Below are 27210 nucleotides of genomic sequence, written 5' to 3'. Positions count from 1 at the left end.
ACACAGCGTGTGTCTTGTCAAGGTCGGGCTTACTGTGTTGTTGATAAAAGCCGAAATGTGCCCAAATGTCGGCTTTTAAAGTGGTTGGAGCATTTTTTGTTGCACGCTCAGGCGTTTCGCCTCCCTCTGCCATTGTATAACGCGACTAAGCACGTGGTGATGACGTCAGAAATGAGTCAGTACATTATAACCGGTTATGGGCTATTACTGAACCAAAACCGAATCGTCCTCGTCTGCATCGCGATGCACCGTAGAAACGATTAATTTTGACACCCCTACTGCTCATCAAGCCTGCATTTATTTGATCAAAAATACAGAAAAAAAATTTATTATCTTGATATATTATTACAATTTAAAATAATTGAATTAAATTTATTATACTTTAAATTATCATTTATTTCTGTGATGCAAAGCTGAATTTTTAGGATCATTATTACATGATCCTTTAGAAATTATTCTAATATGATGATTCATTATTAAAGTTGGAAACTGTTCTGCTGCTTAATATTTTTTCAGAACATGTGATACTTTTTTAGGATACTTTGATGAATAAAAATTAAAAAAAAAAAAAAAAAAAGAAGCTATGTTTTTAAAATATAAATATTTAGTAATAACAATATACACTACTGGTCAGTAATTTGGGGTCAGTAACTTTTTTTTCTTTCTTTTTTTTAAATAAAATCAATACTTTTATTCAGCAAGGATGTGTTAAATTGATAAAAAGTGATAGTAAAGAAAATATATTATTAGAATATATTATTATTTTGAATAAATGCAGTTCTTTTTAACCTTTTATTCATCAAATATATTAGACAGCAGAACTGTTTCCAACACTCATAATAAATCAGAATATTAGAATGATTTCTAAATGATCATGTGATAGACTGGATGTTACATGTGACACTGAAGGCTGGAGTAATGATGCTGAAAATTCAGCTTTGCATCATAGGAATAAATTATTTTTTTAAAAGTATATTCAAATAGAAAACTATTATTTTAAGTTGTAATAATTTCACAATATTACACTTTTTTCTGTATTTTTGATCAAATAAATGCAGGCTTGATGAGCAGAAGAAACTTCTTTCAAAAACATTAAAAATAGTAATGTTTCCAAACTTTTGGTCTGTACTGTGTGTGTGTGTGTGTGTGTGTGTGTGTGGTGTTCTTTCACATTGTTTCTAGATTGTGTAGAGTGATCAGATGCATTTTAAATATTTTCTAAAAGCTTAAATTGGCCAAAAAAAAGAAGAAGAAAAAAATAAAAAAAAAAAAATAAAATTCACTATTTTTTGATCCTGACACAAAATGACCAGCTAACATTAATTGACTATTCACAAACAAGTACGATTTTATTTTGATATAACAATGATGGAATAATGACACTGATATTAAGCCTGAGCATCTCACCTGACCACAGATACTGAATCAGGACAGCAGGTCCAATTTTTTTTCAATTTTCTGACTTGAGAACAATATATGCACAGAGTTTTGTGACTGAAAAATCTATGTTGACTATGTTTGTCCATCCACTGAAAAAACAATTCTTACATTTTCTTTAGAAAACATAAAACCACAATTCTGTTTAGTGCTAAGAATTGCTGCAGAAATCACCTTTAAAAATTTAAATGCATTGAAAGGTCCAAATTAGGGATGTAAATTTTCGATTATTCCCATGATTGATCGTCGTTTAAATTAACAATAAATTTACCAATTAATCTTTAACCTTAATGCTGCAAACGGAGTCTACTGAAGTGACATAGTCACCGGCATGACAGGATGTTCAAATGCTACTCAAAACGCAGCTTCCTCAGCCGAATGAAAGGGTTTTTTGTTCTCAATGAAAGGCTGGTAGTAGGATTGTAAAATTAATAGATGTTTACAATCATTTAATAGAATGAAGAGAGAGTGCTGTAGTTACGTTTGAGATCATTTTACTTTGTTGGCTGTTTCATATCCTGTCATGGAGACTGCTGAACATACGCCTTTTTAAATGGTTTTCATTGTTTCATGGTGCTCACTGATGTATTTTAAAACATTGCAATGTTTGTAATTGTCTTTATCACCATTTAAAATATAAATGATCCAAAATGTAACTATGGCACGTGGGGCTGTGATCAGTGTTCGAATTGAGGGGGGGCTGGGGGGGTCCGGGACCCCCCATAAGCATCAAGGGACCCCCCATAAGGCCCAAAAAAATGACCTTGGGGGGTCCCCTGGTTTTTCATTAAAACTAAAATAGAAACAATATTTGACATAGCCCTATCTATCTATTTTTTACCAAAGTATTGCGCTGCCGCTCCATAGACTGTAAAAAGTGCCGCTCCCATAAAAAGCTACTTCAAATTAGATGTGCATCTGAAAATACGCTCAAGTGCGCCACACGCTGTTTTCTGAAGGAATTTACAGACTGAGGGCGCGACGTCGCTGTGTGATTGGCTGACAGAGTGATCCTTCGTCATTATTTTACCTCACGATAACGGTAAGATAATATTTCTTTGTTTTATGATTGTTTGGTACACCTAATTTATTGCTACTGAATAAGTGTTTATCTTAGAATCAGAGAGTCACTTATAATCTTGGTCTGTCAATAGTTGTTTTTTTTTATCTTATGATGCTAGCTCACTATCGGCTTGTTAGTTGTAATTAGCCATCTAACGTAATTCTGAGAAAAATAGAATCTTGTTTGGAGCTAGCATTGCACCCATTCTGAATTAAACAAATCATTTTAAATCTAGTAACCTTAACTGCTCAAAAACAGTGTTAATTTAATTAAGGACATTATTACTGATGAAAATGTTCATCAGGTGAAGGCTTTTTTTGTGTCAACGATGATAAAGCAGGGTTGCTAACTCTCACGAATTGTGCGTGAGACACACATGCATTGATTATTACGCCGAAGACAAACATGCAGATCAACCGTTTTTGTTATGAATTGTATCCTATTTTCCATTATTATGTATAGCCTAATACAATTAGTGTAGTATTTAAGGTTAAGTGGAGAAAAGGGTTTTAAATTCAATGCAAAGAGGCAAATTAAAGTCATTTTGTGGCCAGAAAAATAATAATTTCCATTTGCAATGCCATTGTTTACCCACTCTAATAAATATACATACTCTAGTTGCTCAAAAGAGTATTGCAGGTCATAACTGCTTACTTATTTTTAGGTTTTGCATTTAAATAAATATTTAGACATGATCAAATACTAGATTATACATTTTAAAAAAAATACTCGTATAAGCACACACAAGTGCATATTAATTAATGCAAGAAAATACTGAGTTTAACCCAAGAAAAGTAAGTACAGTAGGCCTATTCATGTGAATTGATAGTGAATCAAGAGATCAAAATTGATTAATGGTCATCAGCATCGTAATCGTATCAAATTATTTCTATTTTTTCCCTCTTGTAGAAACACTATTGTGACAAAACATATATTTAAACATATACTCTCATTCACCAGTATAGAAGTTTACCCAACTATGACAACTTCTGCTTGAAAATATGAAAGGGTTATGTAACTACATTCAAGATAAATTAGTTTTTTTAATGAAATAAAATGCCTACATGTGCACTGTTCAAAGTATATCACCATTAATAACCTTAATAAGTAGCATGAATAACATGGAGTGCTTTCTTAAATATATTCACAGTAACGACAACAAATATAATATTACAACTTACATCTTACATTATTTTCTCAGATATGGACAAGGGAAAGAAGAGAAGAGCCATCACTGACTTTTTTGAAGGGTAAGCCCGTTTATTATTATTATTATTATTTTAATTTCAAGATTCTTCTGGATTTTAATTTTAATTTATGCTCTTTAAAATTGACTTGGTGTGTCCCAGGCTTAAGATAAATAATCAGAAAAAAATATGTAAGGAAAACACTTTGAAACATCAGATTTAATAGGTATGTAATATTTATTTCTTGTAGCATACAGCCTAAGAGGAGCCTCATCAGTAAAACGCATAACCAGGACACTCAAACAGCACAGCACTTACATGTATCGCCCAGGCTACAAGAAAAACAAACAGACCCCCAATCCAGGACAAACCCCAATACAGACAGACCAGCCCCAATCAGAGCAGACCAGACAGACCAGCTCCAATCCAGGACAACATTAGTCAGCAGCACATCCACAACAAACTGTGCACATCCAGCCCAGTCCATGAGCACAGCTTTGTCCCTGCTTACTAGTACAGACAGGGTTATACACTTCAGCAAGCAACAGCTTGAGGCATGGACACAGCAGTACTCCCCTTGGCTATACATAAATGGAAATATCTTAGGATGCACATTCTGCAAATATGCCAAGCGCCTTTTTGGAGTCCAAAAGGGAGTACAGGTGGCAGAGGAGTGGGCTTCTGGAGAGGTCACAGCAAAAGATGTCAGGGCCATGAGAAAGAAAATCTACAAACACAGAGACAGCTTAACTCATAAGGCATCAACAGATATTCAACAGCAGAAAGAGAAAGAGGTGTTGCCCACCTTGACAGAAACTTTGAATGCTAAAGTTCTGTTGGAGACAGTGCACTCATTTAGAACTAGGGCTGCAACTAACAATTATTTTGATAATCGATTAATCTGTCGATTATTTTTACGATTAATCGATTAATCGGTTTATGTACTTATATTTTAGTTTTTTCCATTTTTCCCCCCAAGTAAATTATTAATAAATGGCCTTTATCATTCAGCATAGATTTAAGAGATTTTAACCATTTTGCACTGTCATATCCTCATCAAAAATATACCTGGAGTTGTTTTATTGTGTTAGTAATCCTTTGTCGAACTCTTCTGCAATCAGAACACTGACCCATACTCTAGCAAATTTCACAAGATTTCAAATAACGTTTTCACCATGCCAGTCCTTAGAGCTCCTAAAGTAGTTTAACATCCCGAACAAAGCTTATTAAGGAATCTTTCAGAACATATTTTCACGAAGAATAAGGATAAAACAGAATAAAATTGCAGTACATTGTATTTTATTATTTACTGGGAAAAAGCTTTATAGCTTTTGCTGTGAAATTGTAAACAATCCTTCAAAAAAAGTGCCAATGGCATGAAACCTGAATGGAACTCACAATTTAAAGTAAAATCCATCAGAAGGTTGTCCAGAAAAAAAAATAGGACACACACAAAAAACCTGCTGTGTGAAAAAGAGCAGTGAATAATACTTAGAAAAAAAGTGCATTTCAAATATCTACATTTACCTCTCTCATTCAGTCATAATTAGGCTGCACGACTGAATTTTGAACTGTTAAACGACAAACTGATCACAGAACATGTTTGTAAAGCTTTAAATGTTAACTGTTAAAAAGCAATGTTATCAGCTTTTATGACTAAACATTTGCAAACAACATTGTACTGGAGAATCTGCACAAATGAAAGTCTTAGGGGCCGTTCACAAATCGCGCCTAAAAACGCGTGGAAAACGCTAGGCGCACCGCTTTCTCCTTCTTTCCAAAGCGCTCGCGCAGAAGCGCCCCTGAGGCGTCTGCCTTTGCTAAGCAACCATGACGTGCTCTCTCCTTGAAGACGCGGAAATTTCAGCAAAGGATAAATGGATTTGCAGCTCAAAAAATCGCTTGCAGTAGCTCTGCTACTAAATTTATTTCAAAATGGAAATCCATATACAACTATGATCAGCTGTTCCTTTCATCTTGACTGAGCTTTTAACGTTGTTACGGGAAAGGATGAAGCTGATTGGTTAGTTCTTGTCACATGACCCGCGGTGCGGTTGCTGCATTCTGAAAAGTTGAGATGTTTTTAACTCGATGCGGTGCGGTGTTGGAAATAACGAACTTGAGCGCGCAAAAGACGCGATATGTGAACGTCCCCTTAAACAGTGCAGTAGTGCAGAGTTTACAGGTTACTCTTCTTTTTTTAAAGGCTCAATGTAAAGTACTCCCACATCACGCTGAATGCTGCAGACATAGACATCATATGATGTCTATGGCTGCAGAGACGCTGTTCGGGAAGCACGTGACATAAAACAAGGCCAGCTATTGGCTATTCGCTACTTCTCCTGTTGTACTGGCTGAGTAAAACCTCCGGTGGCTCATTACTGCCACACTTTGGTCACCGCAGATTTGAAATATGCACGAAATGAGCCGCTTACGGCAAATAAGTTATTTAGCAACGAATCGATAACTAAATTAGTTGACAACTATTTTAATAATCGATTTTAATCGATTAGATCGATTCGTTGTTTCAGCTCTATTTAGAACAGCATATTTTGTTGCAAAGGAGAAGTTAGCCTTCTCAAAAATGAACGGATTGGTTGAGTTACAAGAAATGAATGGAGTAAAAACCGGCTCTTGTCACAAATCTGATCACTCTTGCATTAATATAATAACACACATTGCCAATAAAATGAGAAAAAAAATTGTCTCAATTAAAAGTGCTGGTTCTTGGATCTGTCTTACAGTAGATGAAAGCACTGCATTTGGGAGAAGCTACCTCATCCTATACCTCAGAGGAGATGTGACAGGGGAAGGTGAGACAGAAAACATTTTTTTGGATTTGATTGAGCTGGAGGAAGGAACAACTGCTGATGCCATTTACAAAGCTCTCAAAAAGAGTCTCCTGGAAGCTGACCTGGATGATGCATACCTCAAGTCTCATCTGATTTGCATAACAACAGATGGGGCATCTGTGATGACTGGAAGACAGAGTGGTCTTATCACAAGGCTGAAAAAAGACTACCCTTTGCTGGAGAGTATCCACTGTCTTGCTCACAGGCTTGAGTTATCAGTAAGTGATGCACTAAAGTCAGTCACAGGTTGCAATCACTTTGAGATATTTATTTCAAAGCTGTATACACTGTACCATCAATCCCCAAAGAATGCCAGACAACTTTCAGAGGCAGCTTCTCAAGTTAACATCTGCCTACTTAAGATTGGTCAAATTTTTACCATCCGCTGGGTAGCAAGTAGTTTTGTGACTTTACAAGCTGTTTGGAGAGACTTCCCTGCTCTGGTTGCACAAATGAAAAAAGGAGCTGAAGATGGATCTCGCTCTGATGTAGAAAGAAAAAAATTCAGTGGCCTTCTGAATCGCCTCACATGCACTGGCTTTGTTAATGACCTGGCAACCATTAAAGATGTGCTACGTGAACTTCAGAGTCTATCCCTAAAACTTCAGGTAGGCACAGTGTTTTTCTTCAAATTTAGTGTGAACAAGACAATTACACTGAGGAATATGTCAAAAATCTATCTATCTATCTATCTATGTCTGTCTGTCTGTCTGTCTGTCTGTCTGTCTATCTATCTATGTCTGTCTGTCTGTCTGTCTGTCTGTCTATCTATCTATCTCTATCTCTATCTCTATCTCTATCTATCTATCTATCTATGTCTGTCTGTCTGTCTGTCTGTCTGTCTGTCTATCTATCTGTCTATCTGTCTGTCTATCTATCTGTCTATCTATCTATGTCTGTCTGTCTGTCTGTCTATCTATCTGTCTATCTGTCTGTCTGTCTGTCTATCTATCTATCTGTCTGTCTAAATACTTCAAACTTTTTCAAGCCAACTTCAAAGTTTATCTTGTTTAGAGTTGTCTTTTTTAATTTTTCAGAACAGAAGCACTTCTCTTATGGACGCCACACGAGAAATAAAGATGACAATTGAGGTGTTGAAGGCTTTCAAGATCACCCCAGGGAAGTCAATGGAGAAAGCAGAGGAAGCTCTTAAAGTAGGAGAATTCAAACGAGTGCCCTTGCGTTCAAGCAAGGAAAATGTAAATAGATTGCAATTCCTCCAAGCCATCATCGACAGTCTCTCTTCACGAATGCCTGACACAAAGCTTACAAAGATTATAACACCACTGGATCCCCTCAGCTGGCCAAAATCCAGAGAGTCTCTTATTCTCTTTGGGGAGAAAGAGATCCACGACCTGGCAAAGATGCTTGAAGTACCAAGTAGGGAGGCAGTTGAGGACTTCAGAAATTGGAAGCTCAACAATGATCAGAATGGGAAGGTCCTCAAAAAGTTGTTGACTGCTAGCAAAACATACCTGGCAAGTTCTTCTGAATGCGAAAGAGGCTTCTCTGTCCTCAATGCCACTGCCACAGATGCAAGAAATCGCCTTCGAGTCAGGAGCCTCTCTGCAGTTCTTTTCATTGACATTAATGGCCCCCCTCTCAAGATGTTTGACGCTTACCCGTATATTCAGTCTTGGCTTAGGGAGAAACATTGTCTGTCAACTGCCAGTAAAACAGGGAGACGAGACAAATCTGCTGAGAAAATCAGGCCACTGTGGGTTGTTCTAAACAACAGTGAATGAAGCAATGCTGGCACTCTCTTTTTTACAGTAATGCTGTGATTACCATCGTTTTTGTTTGGTATTACATCTTGTTATTTCATAGATTTTTATTTAATTTTACATAGTAAATGCTCAGCTGCAAAAACATGTTATGAAACACACAAAGTAAATTAAATTCACAAGTAAAGTAAAGTAAATTATATTATTATATGAAATAAATAAATACAAATATGTATATTATTAGTTGTTGTTTTTTTTTTTGGGGGGGGTTGGGGGACCCCCCAAGAGCTTTGACTCAATTCGAACACTGGCTGTGATGCACGGTCAGTGAACCACTTCCAGTGAGTGCTACGGCAAAACAAACTGTTTATATATATATAGTAGCCTACATTTCAGCCAAAATCTAGAAAAGATGATACTCCATTAGCTTTGACTAAGCACAGTGAGTTACTGGCTAACGTTAACAGATCTCTCTTTTTTCCCTTTCTTTTTGAGTAAAGAAAACGCTGTATTTTATTAATTATTATTATTAGGCAAATTATAAGCAAAGAATTTTTCGTTATTAACTGGTCTTTCTTCCACCTGAAAAATGTAACTGCCTATTCGACCATCGTTAGTTTTATAGACAATTAATCGATCGTCGATTAATTGTTGACATCCCTAGTCCAAATGTAAAATCACAAAAGATGTAACTGTATGTGACAAAGAGATACAACAGAACATTGCGTCCCTAGGCAGAATGCAGTATCATCTTTGGCTGGCCATTGCTAGGGGATTCTGGGTTTTTACAGCATTCCTGACAGTTTCCAAACAAGGTTACACTGAAATAAGAAACCACAAAATTGCAATGTGACTTCAGGAAATACTCAAAGGAACCAAAGGCTAAAAGCTACATCCACTGATTCCCTGGCCTGTCATTGTTGTCTCAAAGTAAATCGCAGCCCAGTCACAAGTAAACACAAACGGAGAGGAACACACTGGCTCCTGAGATACCTGCTTGGTGTTTGATGTTCAAGCCGCAGACAGCAAAGCATAAAGGGATCCACCTTAACTTTGATTTGTTTGTCATATGTTTAGTGGACTCTACAAGTTTGAAAAGGATCATCTTTGATCATGGAAAACCGCAAGGGGGTGGCAGGGATGCTTTATAATAGGGAGAAAAACTGGCACCACATCCAAGGATGTCATTCTTCTTTTATTTTCCTCTCTGGAGTTATAAAACCCCAAAGGAATGAGTTAACAGCGGGGATCAGTTACCGTCAGGTATGGGTGTGCACAAGACCTGTCACATTACACAAGATGAGTCAGGAAGAATGAGATCAGAGAGTTACTACTACAATGACCACATGGCTTGTGATTTGTGGCAGCGTTCTATCAGCTGCTGGGTTTTACTATGAAAACAACAAAAACAAAGCTGGTCTTCACATCACACAGATGGAACCCCAAATTAAATGCAATCAGAATGGTTTTCATTAGCCATGTGTAATACAAAACTGTGTCAGTAGGGTATATAAGCACCAGGAATCTGTCTTTGTACAAGCCGCTAGCAGATATCGATGGCAATCACGTCACAGTTTCTGCATGCATACAGAGCTCGAAGACTTCAAAAAGTGCTTGAGGCTTCAGGAACAAAGAGACAGAATGTATACAATATGTCTGTTATTCTGTTGGACTGTATTTGCACAGCGTAAACAAATCTACCATCAGGTGCCCAGAGTAATTTAACCAAAACTTGCAAATTAAACAACACTTACAAATACAATAATAAACTCTGCATTATTTCTAGAGGAAGAAGCTTTATTGCAAAGCAACTCCAAAGTGACATTTTACCAGTTTTTTTAGATTAAAACCCATGACTGTATTTTGCATATGATTTTTGGGCAGTATGGTTGTATAAATGCATCAGTTGGTAGAACTGTTGCTAAACCATCAACATATGTGACCCATAATAAGTAGGCTGGATGACTTTAAATGTCTTTAAATGCAAGAGACACAATAAAACTTAAAACCTAACTTAATGTCCAATTTCCCATAAATTTAATGAAATTAAGTACTTAATTCACCTGATAATCCAAAACTCTATGACATTACCATGAATGACTACTAGGGGTGGCACGGTTCGCTGAAAAAAACCCCAAACCGTTCGGTTCACCACACACGGTTCAACTATTCATCTGGAATATGATTTACGTAAAACAAACAGGGTTCATTTAATATAGGTTTCTGTTGATGGATGTGCATTCTGGAATCCCAGAAATTACAACAGCGATGAAAAAAACAAAAAACAAACCATTCACTCTTGATCATGGTGAATGACTTGCATTCGAGCAGTAATTTATTCCGTCATCACCCCGGGTGGTGATAGCGCACGTGCGCACAGATGAGACCTGAACAGCATACGTTAATATGTATTTAAACTAAACTCATTTAAGATTTGTCAGTTTAAACATTTAAGAGCCAGAGGACGTGAGCTCGCACCCGCGGCGAGAAGGATTGTGCATGCGCTCATCCGAAGCGCGCAAACCCGCGCCTTAGAACGCGCGCAATTAAGCTCTCTCTGAAGTATTGTGTTTAAATGGACAAATTCAGACAAAAATTATGTCAAAATGCCCATTTGGGAGGTATCCTACAGCAGACATAGCCGGCTGACCGTAGGCCTACTGTATCAGTGCATTCTCTTAAAGTGACAGTCTTTATGTTAATCGAACAGCAACAACAAAGAAATCACTCACTGCTTTTATAACTTTAATAACGAATAATCTTTAATTTATACAATGCAAATTGCAATGCTGTTTTACATTTGATTACTTTATTCAATTTCTGTACCTAAAAACATATGCAAGACCTGCATAAAAAAAAAAAACTGAAAATCAGTGTTTATTGTTTGTATCTTTACTCTATTGTATTTATTTTTGCTGTTGCTTGTAGTTGGATAGAATATTCTTTTTCTTTTTTTATTAGAAAGTATAGTTTTTCCATAAACATAGCACATACCGAATTGTACCGAAAACCGTGAAATAAACCGAACCGTGAAAAAGTTGAACCGTGCCATCCCTAATGACTACATATAATTATCAACAATTCTTTGAAAATCCAGCAAAAAAAAAAACTAATATATATATATATACACACACACTGTTACAGTCATATCACTCATACCGTGATATATGATTTTGGTCATACCACACACCCCTGCTGTTAACTATGACACACTACTAAGGCTGCAGTTAAATGTGTAAACATCCACCACGCAAAAACCAAGGCTAGACACAGGCTCTTTCAATACTGTACTTTACGTTTCCATACATACGTGTGGAGTGAAGAGTCCATGCAAATACACACCATTTTCCACAAGAAAGCCGGCACCACGGTTTATGGATTAAAAGTCCTATGAAGCCAAAAAAAGTCTCGGACTGAACTTTCAGAAACACTTGCGGAAGTCACAAGGCCATCTAGACAGTACATAGCGAAGTAAACCAAAGAACACACCATTAGAAATATGCAAAATTGCTTGGCAGGTAAACCTAGCCATTGGGGCTCGACCCAGTGCTGTGAACATGACTTTTACAGGCCACACCTGTGTTTTGGTCAAGGAGCTACAGGCATTACAATGTGTTGATGCAACAGTCTTCAGTTTGTTCTAATGCTCTTTAGTCATGAAGAGCCTTACTGCACAGAACATGCTTCGCTTGGAGCAGAAAGCTGATTACGGATGGAGCAAATCAGAGCATATGCGCACCTCTCACTCTCTGCTTTTTCTCATTCCAGCTCAGCGAATGCTTTCTTTAGAAAAACATCAGAGTGGCACAGCTAATTTGGCCTAATGTATTTTTTTAGATGCACAGCAGGAGTAGAATGGACTCTACAATTGACTCACTTAAGCTCAGATTTCTTTTCTTTCTCTCTAATCTAACGACAAAGTGCACTGTGAGAGCTCATATCGAGTGCTTGTGTATCCTGTTTGTGTAAAACACAATGAAACTCTGCTGGCCATTGCAGGACTCACTGAAGTCAAGCCAATGCAGCAATGAGACTTCATCCATCTAGCTGTACACAAGCAAAACAATAGACAAATCTACAGACCGCCAAGTAGGCAATTACTCTGGCTGGAATGCTGGTGCAGAGTTGAGGTTAAGTACCAAAACTATCAGGTAATACATTTCTAAGCATCTACAACTGGATTTGTGTGGTCTGCATCAACACATCTAGCCAAACTCAGGTCATCACATTTTTTAAGATGTCAGATGCCTACTTTTGCAATCATGGATAACAAGCCATGGTAAAAGCTATAAAGTAAGTACAGTTAGTGTGAAAGCAAGTGAAATATCTACAGAAAAAAAAACATTCTCCACAGTACTCAGTCCAGTTCCATAAAATTCAGTAAGTTGTTTTCAGAAATTACTGATCCATTCACATTAGACTTGCAACTAGGTTAATCTCATGAAAACTGAATCTCAAAAACGCGCTCTATGCTCCTCTGTGCTCCTGTAGCCTACACTGAAAACAAGGAGCGCCCTCTCGCGGCTGGAGACGGTAATGTTTTCTCTTGGTTCTAAATAAATGCGACTTACAGTCCAGTGTGACTTATATATGTTTTTTTCCTCATCATGACGTATTTTTGGACTGATGCGACTTATACTCAGGTGCGACTTATAGTCCGAAAAATACGGTACATATGCATGGAGTACTAGTTCTGCCCATGCAGAAGGTAAAGAGTGAGATTTCTGATTTGTGTTACCATATAACTATAAACTATTAAAATGGAAAAAACTATTCTTAAGCATTCATTGTTGTAGCAGAAAAAAATATCCTGTGCTGGTGTGAACAACTGAGAAAGTTAATTCAATATTTTTAATAATAATCCATTATAGCATAATGTTTTATGTATACGCACACTGTATAAAGAAATTGGTAGTTTTAAACATGTTACGATGGTAGTCAAAAAATGTAAACAGACTGTGGTCACAATTATGAAAATTGGAAATACTGATATAAACTTCTTGTATTTTATATGTACAATAAGCATAATAATTGCAACATAAAAGGGAAAAAAAAAGTGTAGATAAGGTTGGAAAGCATGAAGCTTGCGGTATCAGAATGCCAGTCTATCAGTCAAATCCGAAGCAACAATGAAGTGGTCTAACACTTGCTAGCTTGCTCCAGCTGGATGTCAGATCACTCGGATTTGTGATGTGTTTGGTCCAGTCACGTTCTGCTGAGTGTGAAGTTATTTTATGAATGTTCATGGGGTGACTGACCTGATTGATGGAATTGGCTGTACAGGAAGAGAGAAATGTTCCAACTGAAGCCATCAAAAAAGTGACAGGGTCAAAGGGCACTGGAGCCATGGCATAGCCAGCAGCTGCTGTAGTAACCACAAGAGCTACAGAGAGAAAGAAAGAGCGAGGTTACAAAGTAGCTTATTGATTTAGTATAAAAGCCAAACTTTAGTTTCTCAAAAAATGTAATGACAAAAGTAAATTAAAAATAATGAACAAATCACTAAAAATAATAAAATAACTGGAATGCTCACCAAATAAAATATCATCCTTTCCGAAAAAGCTAAAGAAAATGTAAAAGGATGAAAACTTCCAAAGGACTTAATGGGCTAAGACTATTTTTTTTTAAACTGATTACATGATTAACTGTAAGAAAGCAACTAAATTTAATAATCAATCACTAGACAAGTCAGTTCCTTTTTTTTTTTTTTTTTTTTAAGTATCACATTTGACTTTACATGAGCTTCACAGCAGTTTAGCTTAGATTACTGCATAAATAACTACAAGTTTAACTAATAGTATCTTACATCACAATGTGACTTTCGTTCATATAGAATACATAAAACATATCATACCTGTTAATTTAATTTTGGAGAGACGTGCGTAAATCCCTGGTAAATCACTGTAGTCGACTTTCAACTCCTTCCACTGCCGGGCCTCCAAGCGTGCTGCCCTGGCCGCTTCTGGTTCAGCCTGGTCACATGACGGCAGCACAGTACCTGGTTCAGGCTTTAAGGCTGGGATCTGCTGAACGTGACTGACCACCGAATCATCTCGATCATCCAGCACAGAGGCAACAGGCCCCTGCTTATGTCCTGCTCTCTGGCAGAGACCACTGCTGCTCTTCACATACTATGGAAAGATGGAAAAAATATGGTTAAAACATTGAATATCTATTGGACTGATTTATATATAGATACTAACTAATTTAATTTGCAACAATTCAAAATAAATAATATCCTCCTGCAAAAGTACTGTAAGAGAGTTGGATCAAAAAACTAGATAATAATTACAGATATCAAATATCAATAATGTCTGTAAACAGATCATTTTAGAGCTGAATTGCCTTCGTCAGTGTATTACTGGTTCTGCATGCATAAAGGCAGCACTTCACAGCCTATACCTGTCTCTTGAGAAAGCAGAAATGCTGGAACGTGATCCATTCTGCTTGATTTTTCCTGCAGAGTTGAATCAGACTCCTGACGCTCATGTGACTTCTAGATGCATTTGCAATGAGCTTCTGCTGCACACTGACACCAAGCAAACCTTCAAAAAGAGAAGACAACATTCAATGTTTTGCTTTTGCCACATATAAGAACAACAACAGCAAAAACACAATGAGAAATATTAATTGAAAAATATTTTTTATATAAAATAATGTTTAATAAAATAAAATAATAATCAGTGCTGGGGTACAATGCAATAACATTAAAAACACAATATATAGAATATACACAAAAATGTGTTGCCACTTCAGGCGAAAATATCATTTCTGCTCATTATCATTTCAAATCTGACACCTGCAATACTCATTACGGACACAATACAGCAGTTTTTCAATTTTAAATTTATATTTATATATATATATATATATATATATATATATATATACACACAACCTCACACACACACATAACTATATTTCAATTATACGTAATATTCTCTATCTCTGCACACAATCACAAAGCTTTTATATATTTCAAATAATGTGCATTGCAAGTAAAATGATGATTTGCCGAAAGCAAAATGTGCACAAGTAGTTACTGGAACCACTCTGAAGAACAGGTCCATGTCATGTAACTGTTGATATTTTAAGGTCATACTGCTGCAGCAGCAGCGCTTCAGTAGCTAGGCTAACCGACTAGCAATCTCTTAAAATGCCACCCCGGTAAGAGCGAAAGCTCACATACGCTTCATTAACATAATATAATTAGTAATACCATAGCGCGGAAGGCATTTCCAGACTCCCGTCAGTCTACTACATGGTGTTTTGTACATGTTCTTCAAGCGAATGACCGGCTGCCGCTGAGTCCCCTTCACATGTTGTAGCGCGCCATCTTGACCTCGCTCGCGGAAGCGAAATATTTCCTGTGACGTGTTTCCTGCTGGCTGTTGTAACTTTTACTGTCTATGGTTGTAACACGTGAGCATGCTCACGAAGCAAAGAACAGCGCGAGTATAGACATTTGACAATCCTATGAAACTATCTGAACTGTTATTAACAATAAAGAATAAACCCAAAGAAGGAAAGATATCAATGAACGCATTAAAAAAACGTGTTAGACGTTAACAACAACAGTGTGAGAATTATAACTTATTTGCCATTACCTGTGGCCTTGTCTGATTTGATAGATTCTTATTCTATTATATTTTTAATTCTTAACTTATTCTACAATGACGATGGAAATGTTCAAAAGCTTTGTTTTAGTCAAGACTCTTCTGAGTTTCTGAAACAACTTTAAAAAAAAATCAAAATATAAAATACAATAGATATACTTACCTGCAATGGTCATCGTATTGCATGTCTCGTATGTGATTCATAAGTTCCTAATACTGTTACAGAGTTTTTTCAACTTCTGATAACCCAAAATACAAAGAGATGATCCAGCCTGCTTTGTGAGATACTGTTCACGTTATCTATTAAAGATCTAAGAAGATCAATTTCCATTTTATCAGTAAATAGACCTTATGATCCTGCATATCTTCCCCCAGTATTAAAGGTCTGATGGTTGAAACCTGCCATCCAAACCCATTTCCCTGATTCATCCCATTCATTATGGCCAGCACTCCCATCCTCTCCTAGCAGATTACATGATCTAATCTCACCCCCCTATCCAAATGCAACCCTGATAAATGTCAGCAATTCCCAGCGGTATGTTCTAACAGCCACAGATCATGAGCTCTATTCAGCTCCCACAGACAGGAGTTGTGCAACAAGACGAGATTGCAGCTTTGACCCTGTGAACTTTTTTTGAGAGCTGATTGATTTGAGGTGCATGCTATTGTGTTGTGTAGGATTTGTCTGACTTGAAATCAAACTACAAGAAAAGACTAAATGAGCCTGCAGCATAGACTCTTTGTGTGTGTGTGTGTGTGTGTGTGTGTGTGTGTGTGTGTGTGTGTGTGTGTGTGTGTGTGTGTGTGATTGAGATCTTGTACATGTATGTAAATAAAATACATACATTTACCTATTTAAAGCAGTGTCCTAAAAAATGTATCTGATGTTTAATTTGTAGTTTTTAGCATTTAGAACTAAGTGACAGAAAAATGTCCTGCTGAATTTTATGGCTGGATATGGACATTTTTTGTTTTTGTTTTAACAAATATGCATTTTTACAATTGTTGTGCAGTAATGATTGAATTGTTCAAAAGTCAAGCCTTGTATGTCTTTACTGAAATAACTTTAAATTACTTAAAATAAGTCTAAATTATTCACTGATAGCTCATAATTAAATGTAGGAAAACATAATAAAAGAAAACTTTTTATTATAAATAAAATAATACAGCATTAAAAAAATATCAGTGAAATATTGCTGTGCTAAACTTATTTGACCTTATGACGAAGTACAGAAAAGCCTCAGTTCAGCCGGGTTCATTGTTGTTTTGCTCCACAATTTGCAGCAATTCATATAATTTAATTCCCCAAGAATAACATAATTTGTGTGCTTGTTGACAATGCACTGAACAGAAAATGAGGATGAGAAAATAAGATCAGGAAATTGTTTGTTTATTATAACAATGTGCATAGTAAAAAATCTGATGGGACACTTGCACATTATCGGCAATAAATATTTGTTTATAAGAAGAGACTGCAGAACTTATGTTATTTGCTTTATACGTTAAACTTGAGTTGACTGAATTGCCTTCACAAAGACAATATGGTAAACATGGTAATGGTTCTCACTAAGTCCTCAAGTGTCATTTGTAAACAAGGATGCTAATCTAGAATGCTTACACCCTTTGTTGTTCTAGACTTCTCTGCTGCCCTCAGCCTTCAGAATAGATACAATAACTATTGTTATATAGAGGTGTGTGATAACTGAATTAGATGCTCCATATGGTAAAGACTATAGATCTAGATAGGTCAATAAGCTAGACATGCCTCCACATCCTGTTCAGCACAAGGTTTTCAGCTTTGACCAACCTGCAGAGGCAGCTGGCCTGAAGGGCTTCAGAACAATGCAGCCTGATCGAATGGATCTGCTTAACACACGGCACTTTTCAGAACACACAGACAGAGGTCTCATCCACTGTGGTGGTCTTTCATCATGTCAGAATGTAACATCTTGAGATAGACTGTAAGCATTCTTTCAGGACAAGAAGAAAGAAAAGAAGACGGATGTACAAAGAGACTGTGACTGAAATGTACTGAAGGGCTTTTGTCCGGTTCAAGCATAGATGGAACAGATAAACAATATGATGCAAAATAGTGCTCAAGATTTTATTTGTAAAAGCGACTTGTGTATGTATATATATATATATATATATATATATATATATATATATATGCCTACAACTATTTGCTAATGCACAGCATCAATTACAATGGCAGTAGCAATAGCAATTACCATTACAATTACAGAAAGAAAGAAAAAGAAAAAAACTAGAAAGAGAGATTAGCATGAGCTGTATACGTATATATATATATATATATATATATATATATATATATATATATATATATATATATATATATATGTGTTTTTTATTCTTTATTTAGTATTTTTTTGTATGTAACATACATCCTCAGACTTTTGTTGTTGTTGTTCTTTTTTTTTTTTTTTTTTTGGATTGACACATCACTTATTTTCCCTTATTTGATTTGTAAATTTCAATACATTATTATTTTTTACATTATTAACTTTTACATTATGGTGTTACAAAGTCTTCCAAATATTTATGGTTTTGTGTAATACAAAACAACATAAAAAAGTCATTTTTCCCATACCATTTCAGTTATGTAGTTTTGAACTAAACTCACTCTTTTTTGTTAGTCAGCACAGGACTTGGTATTTGTTGGTGAAACGAATGGTGGCATGCTAAAACAATTGCGAGTAACCATGCGCCCCAGGTTGTGTAACCCAAGCCCTAAAGGGCCATTAGAGGACTTTAACCCATAACCCCTCTGTGCAAACTTGTCTGCACCTCTTTTTAACCAGTCAAAGTCATTTTTATGATTGTTTTCTTGTTGGGAACAGGAGGCCGGGCAAAGCAGATGCAATGAAAAACACCCCAACTGCTCCCATGAACTGCTCATCCCAATAAGCAGCGGGTGCCATATGACATGTCATCACTCTTTCTCACCTATTCATGATTTACACACTCTGTCACTTTGGGTTTAAAAACTCACACCAATCCTTCAGGGATGGCCGTTTAAACCGCCGTGGAAGCTGCCCAAAAAGAGGGAGGATAAAACCGGGATCCAAGACAGACAGCCCCACAAAACTTAGAACAGAAACAGATGCCGAAGCTGTGTTTGTAATTGATTTTCTAGAGCAGTGTCTTGTTGTCAGAGTTTGTCTAACAAGATTTCGCCTGGCATCCTGGTGCTCGTCAACCACGGGGCGTCAGATGTGCCAGCCCCTCCTTTCTTCACTCGGGATGGCAACATCCAGAAATACCAGGATCAGGCTGTGGAATGAGATTATTTTAAGAGAAACATCCATAGATAACAAGAGGGAGTGTTAAAGGAATAGTTAATCCAAAAATAAAATTTTTACTCACCTTCATGTCAATTTAAATTCACTTGGATTTCTTTTTGTGTGTGCAAAACGCAAAAAAAAAATAATAATTTTTGGTCCATTTTATTCATGTCAGTGGAACCCAAAACCTTTAAGATCCAACTTTTTTTGTACAGGTATATGCTCTTTGAAGAATATTTTGATTTAATTTGAGAGTTATATGCATTCCAGGCAAATGTTTAGAGAAAACACTTATTCTGGAGTAAATAATTTTGTGGAGCCACAGGTATTCCCAGCCCCTACGTCTTTGTCCTATGTGTTTACGTGCTTTCTTTGTGAGACTCAAGGGCTAAGCCAGTAATTGGCCATGGATCATCAATCTTACAAAGCTTCCCAAAACCTTTTCACCCAAACTTGTGAGAAGACGAATGAAAGTGAGTCACCTCCCAGTTGCCAGCAAGTAGGCCCTGGGTGGAGCGATCAAGCAAATCTGCAGTCTTTGAGAAACCACAATGTTGGCTCGTACTGAAGAGCCCATCTGGTTTGTCACATAACCCGTTCTTTGTGTCAAATGTATATGAGACACTTCATGTCCTTTTGAGGATGCATAACAGGCAGACAGACAGGCATTGTTTGCGTAGGGCTGGGTGGAACGCAGACCTGTCACAATCATCAAAGAATTCCTCAAAGCTTATATTACACAAATGTCTTTAGTATGATTTCTGTGTCGTGTATGAAATTTAATATGTTTCAGGTAAAGGAAAATTACTTCAATCTAGTCCACATTTATGGTTTTTTACCTGATTAAATGGATTTTGCCTAAGCTTAATGGATTTGGGCCTCTTGTTGTTGGTAAATGAAAAAGGAGGGAATTCATCTGTCGGAAGACATATGTACAAAGCTATTTAGCCATTAAGTCCAATGTGAGATCAGCCGAACCCTAGCATTTGTTTTCAGACTGTATTGGGTTTGGCTAAACTCTGCATGTCCATGATTTGGTCTCCCCAGAAAACACAGGAAGACTCACAAATTTGTCAAAACAAGTCGAATGCCTCCAAGAGCAAGTGTGGTTTCTGGGGTCATTACAATGTCTCTGCATTTCTCGTTGATGGAGCTACAGTATGTGTTTCCCATCAGTCTGCGTATATTATTTATCATCTTGAGCTTTATCCTGTTAGCCAAGTTAGCCTGTGTGTGTCCATAAGTGAACCCCGGTGCCAGTACTCGGGGACAGAGACCCAAATGTAAGCCCAGGGACTTACCATGCTCAGTACTCAGTACAGGTCTTAAAGATGGAAAGGAGAGAAAAACAAACCGTGTCCATTTCTCCTCGGCATCCGAAAGTAATCAGTGGTTTCATTGTACCTGTAAATCTCCTGTCCAGCAGTGGCTGGAGTCTCAGATGGGAACACATACCTCCATGTCGTAAATCACAAAGCATCCTTGCAGGATCGGACTTCAGCTGTATATTTCGCAAATTGAGGGACAGGTGGGTGCAGAAATACTGCAGAACTGTGGCCTTCGAAGTCCATTTGCAAAGTGGGCCAAATCTATATTCCTGTGAGGAAATAAAAGTACACTTCTCCCTCTTACTCCTTTAAAATCACTCTTGTTCTCCCTCCCTTTTGAAGCAGAGCTGCTTTTCAAAGCACTGAGTATGCTTTCTTGCAGCTCTGCTTTAGAATGCTGTGAAATTTGATGAAATGTTACAGCAAAGTGACTTCCTCCTGTGCCTCGTCCTGGGGAATGACCTGTTGAGCCTAGGACGCACAGAATAACAGACAAGCAAATGAAAATAGAATATATATATATATATATATATATATATATATATACAAATACATACAGAAGTCAGGAAAAAAATATGCTGCAAGTCATGAATGAAGTTGCAGAGATGGTAAGTACACACATTGAAAAGCACTCAAGCACAACTCCAAACCACACTGACATTTATTGCTGTTTTAAAAAGCATAAGGCAATTTTCTAATTTCCTATCAATGAAAACAGACAAAAAAAAACAAATTCTTATCTCAGTCTGGCTGACAGAGACATCTGTTTTCATCTCCGTAACTGTATATCTTTCACGGTCAGGAATCTGAGGTCATTTATATTGATTTGGAATGTGAAAATCAACTCGATTGTGTAGAGGTTGTGCAGCCTTTTACGCTCAAGAAGTTCAGCATCAAAAACAAACAGATGTTTCAGGTCTGTGTGCCATATTGAAACCAGCACAAGTCATGTGGTGAAAAATATCATCTTTCCAAAGTCATTAACATGACATCTTTGGTCTGAATATACAATGAAAGTTCAGAGGTGCCCAAGCTTTTCACTATGAAGGGCCAAAAATATACATGTAAAATAAAGATTCACATTTTAATGCACAAACAGAACAAAAGCATTTTTTCAATATATTACATTTCTGTCATATTTGAATCACCCTCATGTTCCAAACTCATGTGACTTTATTCTGTGTGACACAAAAGGACAGATGTGTGAATAACATCCTCTTTTCAAAATAATGAAAGTGAATAAGAACTGAGACTGTCAAGCTCCAAAATGACAAAAAGCACTGTAAAAGATACTAGGTACTAACCCTGAACCTACCCCTAAACCAAACCCTACCCCATGTAGTTACCTTGTATTACCAGAACTTTCTTAGATAAATACACTGTAAGTACACTATAAGTACATGTTAGTACACGTACTGTAAAATAAAGTGCAACCAGATTAATGTAGTTCAAATGACTTGTACTCTATATTCCAAGTCTTCTAAAGTCATATACGAGCTTTGTATGATGAAAAGACTGAAATGCACTATGTACAAAATCTGTCCTTTTGCTTTCCAAAGAAGGAATAAAGTCATACAGGTTTGGAATGGCATAAATGTTTAGTGAATAATGGCAAAATTGTCATTTTCGTGTAAATTATTTTAATAAAACGTGCTTTTTGCAGGTGCGTTAGTGTTACATTGAGACGGTTCATCTCACTGTCCCTGGTGTTTTTAGGATCCTTCAGGCAGCTTGGCTCCTGAACCCAATAGACAGGAGGGCCCCAGCAGGACTGTTTATCATCGCACACACTAAACAAACCTACTAATGCGACACCAAGGTCACTGTCTGTCGTGTGTGAGGACTGATTCCCAACAGCTGTGATACATTAAAGACGTGGTGTCTCACACTGATGGTTTACAGGCATATTAAATAGACCTTTCTGGCTAACATCTCTTGTTATGGCCTACATGTTTAACTGTAACCTTTTATAATGACAGTAGGTTGAAATAACATGATTTAAGCAGGCAGTACATGTTCAAACTAGAACAACTGACCCATCAATCTGATTTTAGCTTGAAAAACACTTTTACTGATCACTTTTTCAGGTGCTTTTTTCTTAAAACCCTCTGGGCTTCTTCGGGTCAAAAAAGACCGAAACCATGTACGTTTTAAATTTTTAAATTTTTTTGCTTCATCGGAGGGGGATGAAACTTGGTGACTTTTGTTGTATTACCTATGTGAACACACAAAAAAATCAAGGAGATGATTCTGATATGTTAAAGGGTCGTAAAAAAAAATTGCACACTTAGCTTCCTACGGGTCAAAAATGACCCACATAGGAAATGAATGGGAAATACAAGAAAATCCGAAAACTCAGAGAAACTTTGGTGGTACAAACTACAGATCAGCCACTGTGCAGAAAAAAAGTGTACAGCAATGAAGGGGTGACACTCTAAAACATCAAGAGTGCAAATAAGACACCCTCCCCCCCACACACACACACCCACACACACAAACACACACACACACAGAGAAATTAACTGGTAAGACTGAAACAGCAAATTTTGCTATATTTTACTATATAATCATAATAACTCCAAAACTATAGCAAGGAGAGTCAAAAGGTAGGTATCGTTTGAAAGAACTCTTTTTAAATTTTTCAAAAATATAAATTAGATTACATTTAGACATTGTCCTGCAGAGAAATTGCGGATAAAAGACAAAATATATATATAATTTGTATTATGATTTTGCATATCTTTCTTATTTGTCATGGAATAACTCAGGAAGGAAATAAGGTAGGAGGAAAATTCTTTTTTAGTGAAGTCCCCCTACATGTTAGCTGCATCTGGATAAAAAATAATAATAATTTGGATAAAGGAATCAAAAGTTACAGCATTTGGAACAGAGATAGCCTTTTTGTACAGTCTTTGACGCCCCCTCATGGGAAATTGTTTCTCCATGAAGAATATCTAGTCATAAAAGCAATAGATTATGTTAATTTTAGGCTCATTGTAATTGTAATAATATGCTGTAAAAAATGAAGTGCCATTTTCAATGATCTGTGAATGTTTCATGAGCTGTATGATGTTTTTGACACATTGCAGTACATTATTTTATAGATTATGAAAAAAAAAGAAATTGTATTTATCACCAAATAACTCAGCAATACTTAAGATTTTTTCAAAGTGGATACATTCACTGTAAAGGTCATACCCTAAGCTTTCAAATGACATCAACTTTGTGTTAATCAAGGCAATATTTTTGAAAAATATGGTAATGAATATTTTCGCAGCTAGGTGGCGCCTGCTGGCGGTACACTCGGTTTTAGAGGGATTACTCAGCACTCGTTAAGAGTTAATAAATGTGATGCATTAAAAAGCTGAGATCCTAAGCTTTAAAATGATATATAGATTGTGTTGTTCCATTCAGTGGTTGCTTAGTAATTCGATTTTTTTTCTTTCCAAATGGGAATAAAAAAAATAAATAAAAAAAAGCTATGGCAGCCTATAGGCGGTTACAGGACATTACACACATTTATTATATTTTAAAGCCACTGGATGGCGCTCTTCTCACTTGAATTTTTTTTTATTTTAGGCCTGCACTCTATTTTGATGTGCAATGGTGCATTTATTGAAAAAAAATTAAAATTAAAATAAAATAAAAATATATATATTAATTCTAATGGAAAAAATTGCTCATAAAAAATATATAATTAATGCAAAGTATCATAAAAATCTTTAAAAATTCTAAATAATATACAAAAAATATTATTGAACAAAAATATATTTGATTGGTTTTCCTGGGAAAAAAAAAGTTACATTTTTAAGGCTTCGGTCTTTTTTGACCCGGAGGAAGCTAAGTGTAACCCATTTACGAAGAAGCCCAGAGGGTTAAGGACTATAGTGTTGTTCTAGGACCCACAAAGGTTATTCATCTAGGAACAAGTTTTATGTGGATATTTACATTAGGCATGATGTGACAAGACTCAAGCTAGTTTTTTCCAAGTAATTTGGCTGTTAACAGTGGAAGTTAAAATCACAATCAATCAGAACATATTTTACGTAGAATGGAGGGAGATTTTGGCCCAGTGAGACTTTAGATGGTGGTACACATAATGAAGATGCAGAAATGGAAATCAAGCAGCATACAGTAGTTACTGGCGTCAAGGCCAGTTTGGACGAAAAAAAAAAAAAACACATGGAAAAGATTTTAATGCTGGTTAATCTCGTCTAGAATGGTTAGGCCACTACATGAAGCTTATACAAATATCAAACCTCAAAGCAAACATCCTCTTATCCTGTAATATAAATTTTCCAAATTTTTGGAAAAACATTTTTTTTTTTTTAAGAAAAAAGCCTAAAATGCCAGAAATGATCATCACAGACAAGTTTCTACCCGAACCAAGATCAGAAAAATTCCCATTTATCAAGAAATCCACCAGAATTGATGGTCTACGTTACTTACCACCCTCGATTTCATTAGACCTATGCTCGTTTTTCTAGTCTCCTTTCACAACCCCCTTCCTGTTTCAAATGTGCCAAAATGACAGAGTGCAATAAAGGAGCACGGTGGCACAGAAGGCACCAAGCCCATCAGTGCATGACTTTAATTACCAGGCCACTGATTTGGCATAATGAGGAAAAGGTGGATGTTCAAAAGACTTTAATAATTCATCCAACTTTTTCTCATTCAAACTTCTCTACATTCTTCTGTCCTTGGTTTTGTTCTTCAGCTCATTTCTCTGAAGCATGCCCAATAATTTTCTTTAAACAAAAAACATTTGCATAAGCGAAATTATCTGTGCACAGCATGTCACACGGAAAGAATGAGCTAAGTACAGGAACACAGGTGGCTGAAATCAGACTTTATGGCTTACTGTTGTCTTCTCCCTTTCCGTTTCTCCCATGTGCTAACTATCTCTTTCCTCAACTATAATGGATATCAGTGTGGGAGCATGGTTACTCCCTGGTGTTCATTACTAGAGGACTAAAGCTGGTGTTGCTAAAGTCTCTTTGAAGAATAAAAAATGCTGTGGACCAGATTTCATCTATCTTTCCAAAACGCTGTTCATTTTCACATTTAAATGACTTCTGGACCCTATTTTGTCATTTACATATACAGTATAGGGATAATTGTCTAATGTTTAAAGCACTATTCATGCTGATATTTTTCCAAACAATGAGTCATACTAACATATGGGCAACAGTTGATGAATCAAGTAAATTGTCAAAAATCTATTCACAATCACACTCTGTGATAAGCTACAAGTAAACTGTGAGAGAATATAGTCATCTTACCGTCACTTTGAGACGTTAAAAAAACAAAAGTGCCAGCAGCTCTTGTCAATCATCTGCTGGTTGTCCTTTCTCTTAAACGCTTCACTCATTGAGCTTTGGCTCCAGTTGACCTTATTTATAGATAATGAAAACCTTCATTAGATTGAATTCCAGCACTTGTTATAATAGACACAAGCTGTCAGAAAACTAGCCTTTCACAGGCATCAAACAACCCATGTGTGGCTACAAGTTTACATGGCTCGGTCTACTTGTACTTTAGAGAGAGCGAGAGGTCAAAGGTCAGCATTTGAAAATCAACCTGGGAGAACATGTCTATCTGTTTGTTCGGAATTACACGCTACTTTCTCAAGTGAAGTGAAAAGCTTCCTTATGCCGAGCGTTTATCTACAACTTAAGAATAATAAACAAGTCTGAAAAAAATGGGTGAACATAGAAGGTGTATAAAGCTTAGCTATTTGAATGAATAAGTGTCCTTACTTATAAAGCCCCTGGCTGTTACCTACCTTGTTTTTTATGGTAATAATTATTATCTCCTGTTAAGGAGGACCATTTTAAGGTACTTAAATCCTCAAACTAAGTACTTTAGAGTCAAATAAAACAGTATGATGTGAAGTGACAAAATATTATTGCACATCCTCAAAAGCCGTTTGCTATTGAGGCAGCTTTGCTATGCTGGCCCAGATGCTTCTGGCAGACTTTGATCAGTAATAAAATCGTTCATCCACAAAAACCATTGCATTCCAAGACTGCGCTTGAATAACAATGATGACACCAAAAGATAGACGTTGAGTGAGAGGGATACTTTTTGGAGAAAGCACTTCTGGACAAGTCTTTGAAGTGATATAGCACATTCTCGCATTGGCAGTAATCTTTAGGATTATATTGAAATATTCAAGAACTACAGGAACTTTGTAAATCTGAGCATAGAAACATTCTTTAGCAAAGGTTGCTGTCTGTTTTAAATTAAATGTAATTTTTGTTTATGAGGTACAATTTTGATATTAAGGATATTTCATATTCTGAGTTTTTCCTCTCCCAGGTTCTTGGATCCACCAGCGTATTCATAGAGCAAGGCAGCTATAAATAGATGTTGGGTTAATTTGATTTAAACAGAAATGGAAACATGCTGTGACCGTTAAATTACAAACGGCTGGAAGCTGGGCCTGGTAGACACCTTTGGAGATCTGTGCGCTGAAATTTCCTATTCGTGTTGTATTTTAATTGTCTTAATAATGTAATGCAATCATTGTCAGTGAGGGTGAAATGTGACATGCTATGCAGTGGTGGTGGTAGCATGAAAATAAAATTTATATAAAATTGATCAAAAGTGGAAGTAAAGACATTTGTAATGTTATATACTATATATATATATATATATATATATATATATATATATATATATATATATATATATAT

The 27210-nt window shown here is 36.4% G+C and overlaps 2 protein-coding genes across 4 annotated transcripts in view; one reads left to right on the top strand and one right to left on the bottom strand.

Moving 5' to 3' along the window:
- LOC132121669 (protoheme IX farnesyltransferase, mitochondrial-like) overlaps window positions 1–15641 on the bottom strand; it is a 59296-nt gene extending 43655 nt beyond the window's left edge. The window contains exons 1-4 of the mRNA XM_059531325.1: window positions 15483–15641; window positions 14666–14808; window positions 14118–14394; window positions 13522–13646 (exon numbers count right to left, since the gene is read on the bottom strand). Coding sequence (XP_059387308.1) covers window positions 13522–13646; window positions 14118–14394; window positions 14666–14808; window positions 15483–15540 — 603 coding nt within the window. The 5' untranslated portion in view covers window positions 15541–15641. The remainder of the gene's footprint in view (window positions 1–13521; window positions 13647–14117; window positions 14395–14665; window positions 14809–15482) is intronic.
- Window positions 6369–8290, top strand: LOC132121100 (E3 SUMO-protein ligase KIAA1586-like). 3 transcript variants are annotated; one of them, XM_059530279.1, is made up of 3 exons: window positions 6369–7147; window positions 7577–7693; window positions 7979–8290. In XM_059530279.1, exons 1-3 carry the CDS (start codon window positions 6377–6379, stop codon window positions 8282–8284), a joined length of 1194 nt encoding a protein of 397 aa, XP_059386262.1. In that variant the 5' UTR covers window positions 6369–6376; the 3' UTR covers window positions 8285–8290. The 3 variants fall into 3 exon arrangements, with proteins under 3 accessions (XP_059386262.1, XP_059386263.1, XP_059386261.1); XM_059530280.1 differs by having other exon boundaries at window positions 6379–6757; window positions 7577–8290; XM_059530278.1 differs by having other exon boundaries at window positions 6379–7147; window positions 7577–8290.
- Window positions 15642–27210: the final 11569 nt, after the last annotated feature.

This window comes from Carassius carassius, chromosome 39, assembly GCF_963082965.1.
Source record: "Carassius carassius chromosome 39, fCarCar2.1, whole genome shotgun sequence".
NCBI lineage: Eukaryota > Metazoa > Chordata > Actinopteri > Cypriniformes > Cyprinidae > Carassius > Carassius carassius.
Note: the sequence above shows the minus strand (reverse complement) of the source record. Positions and strands in the feature narration are given on the sequence as shown.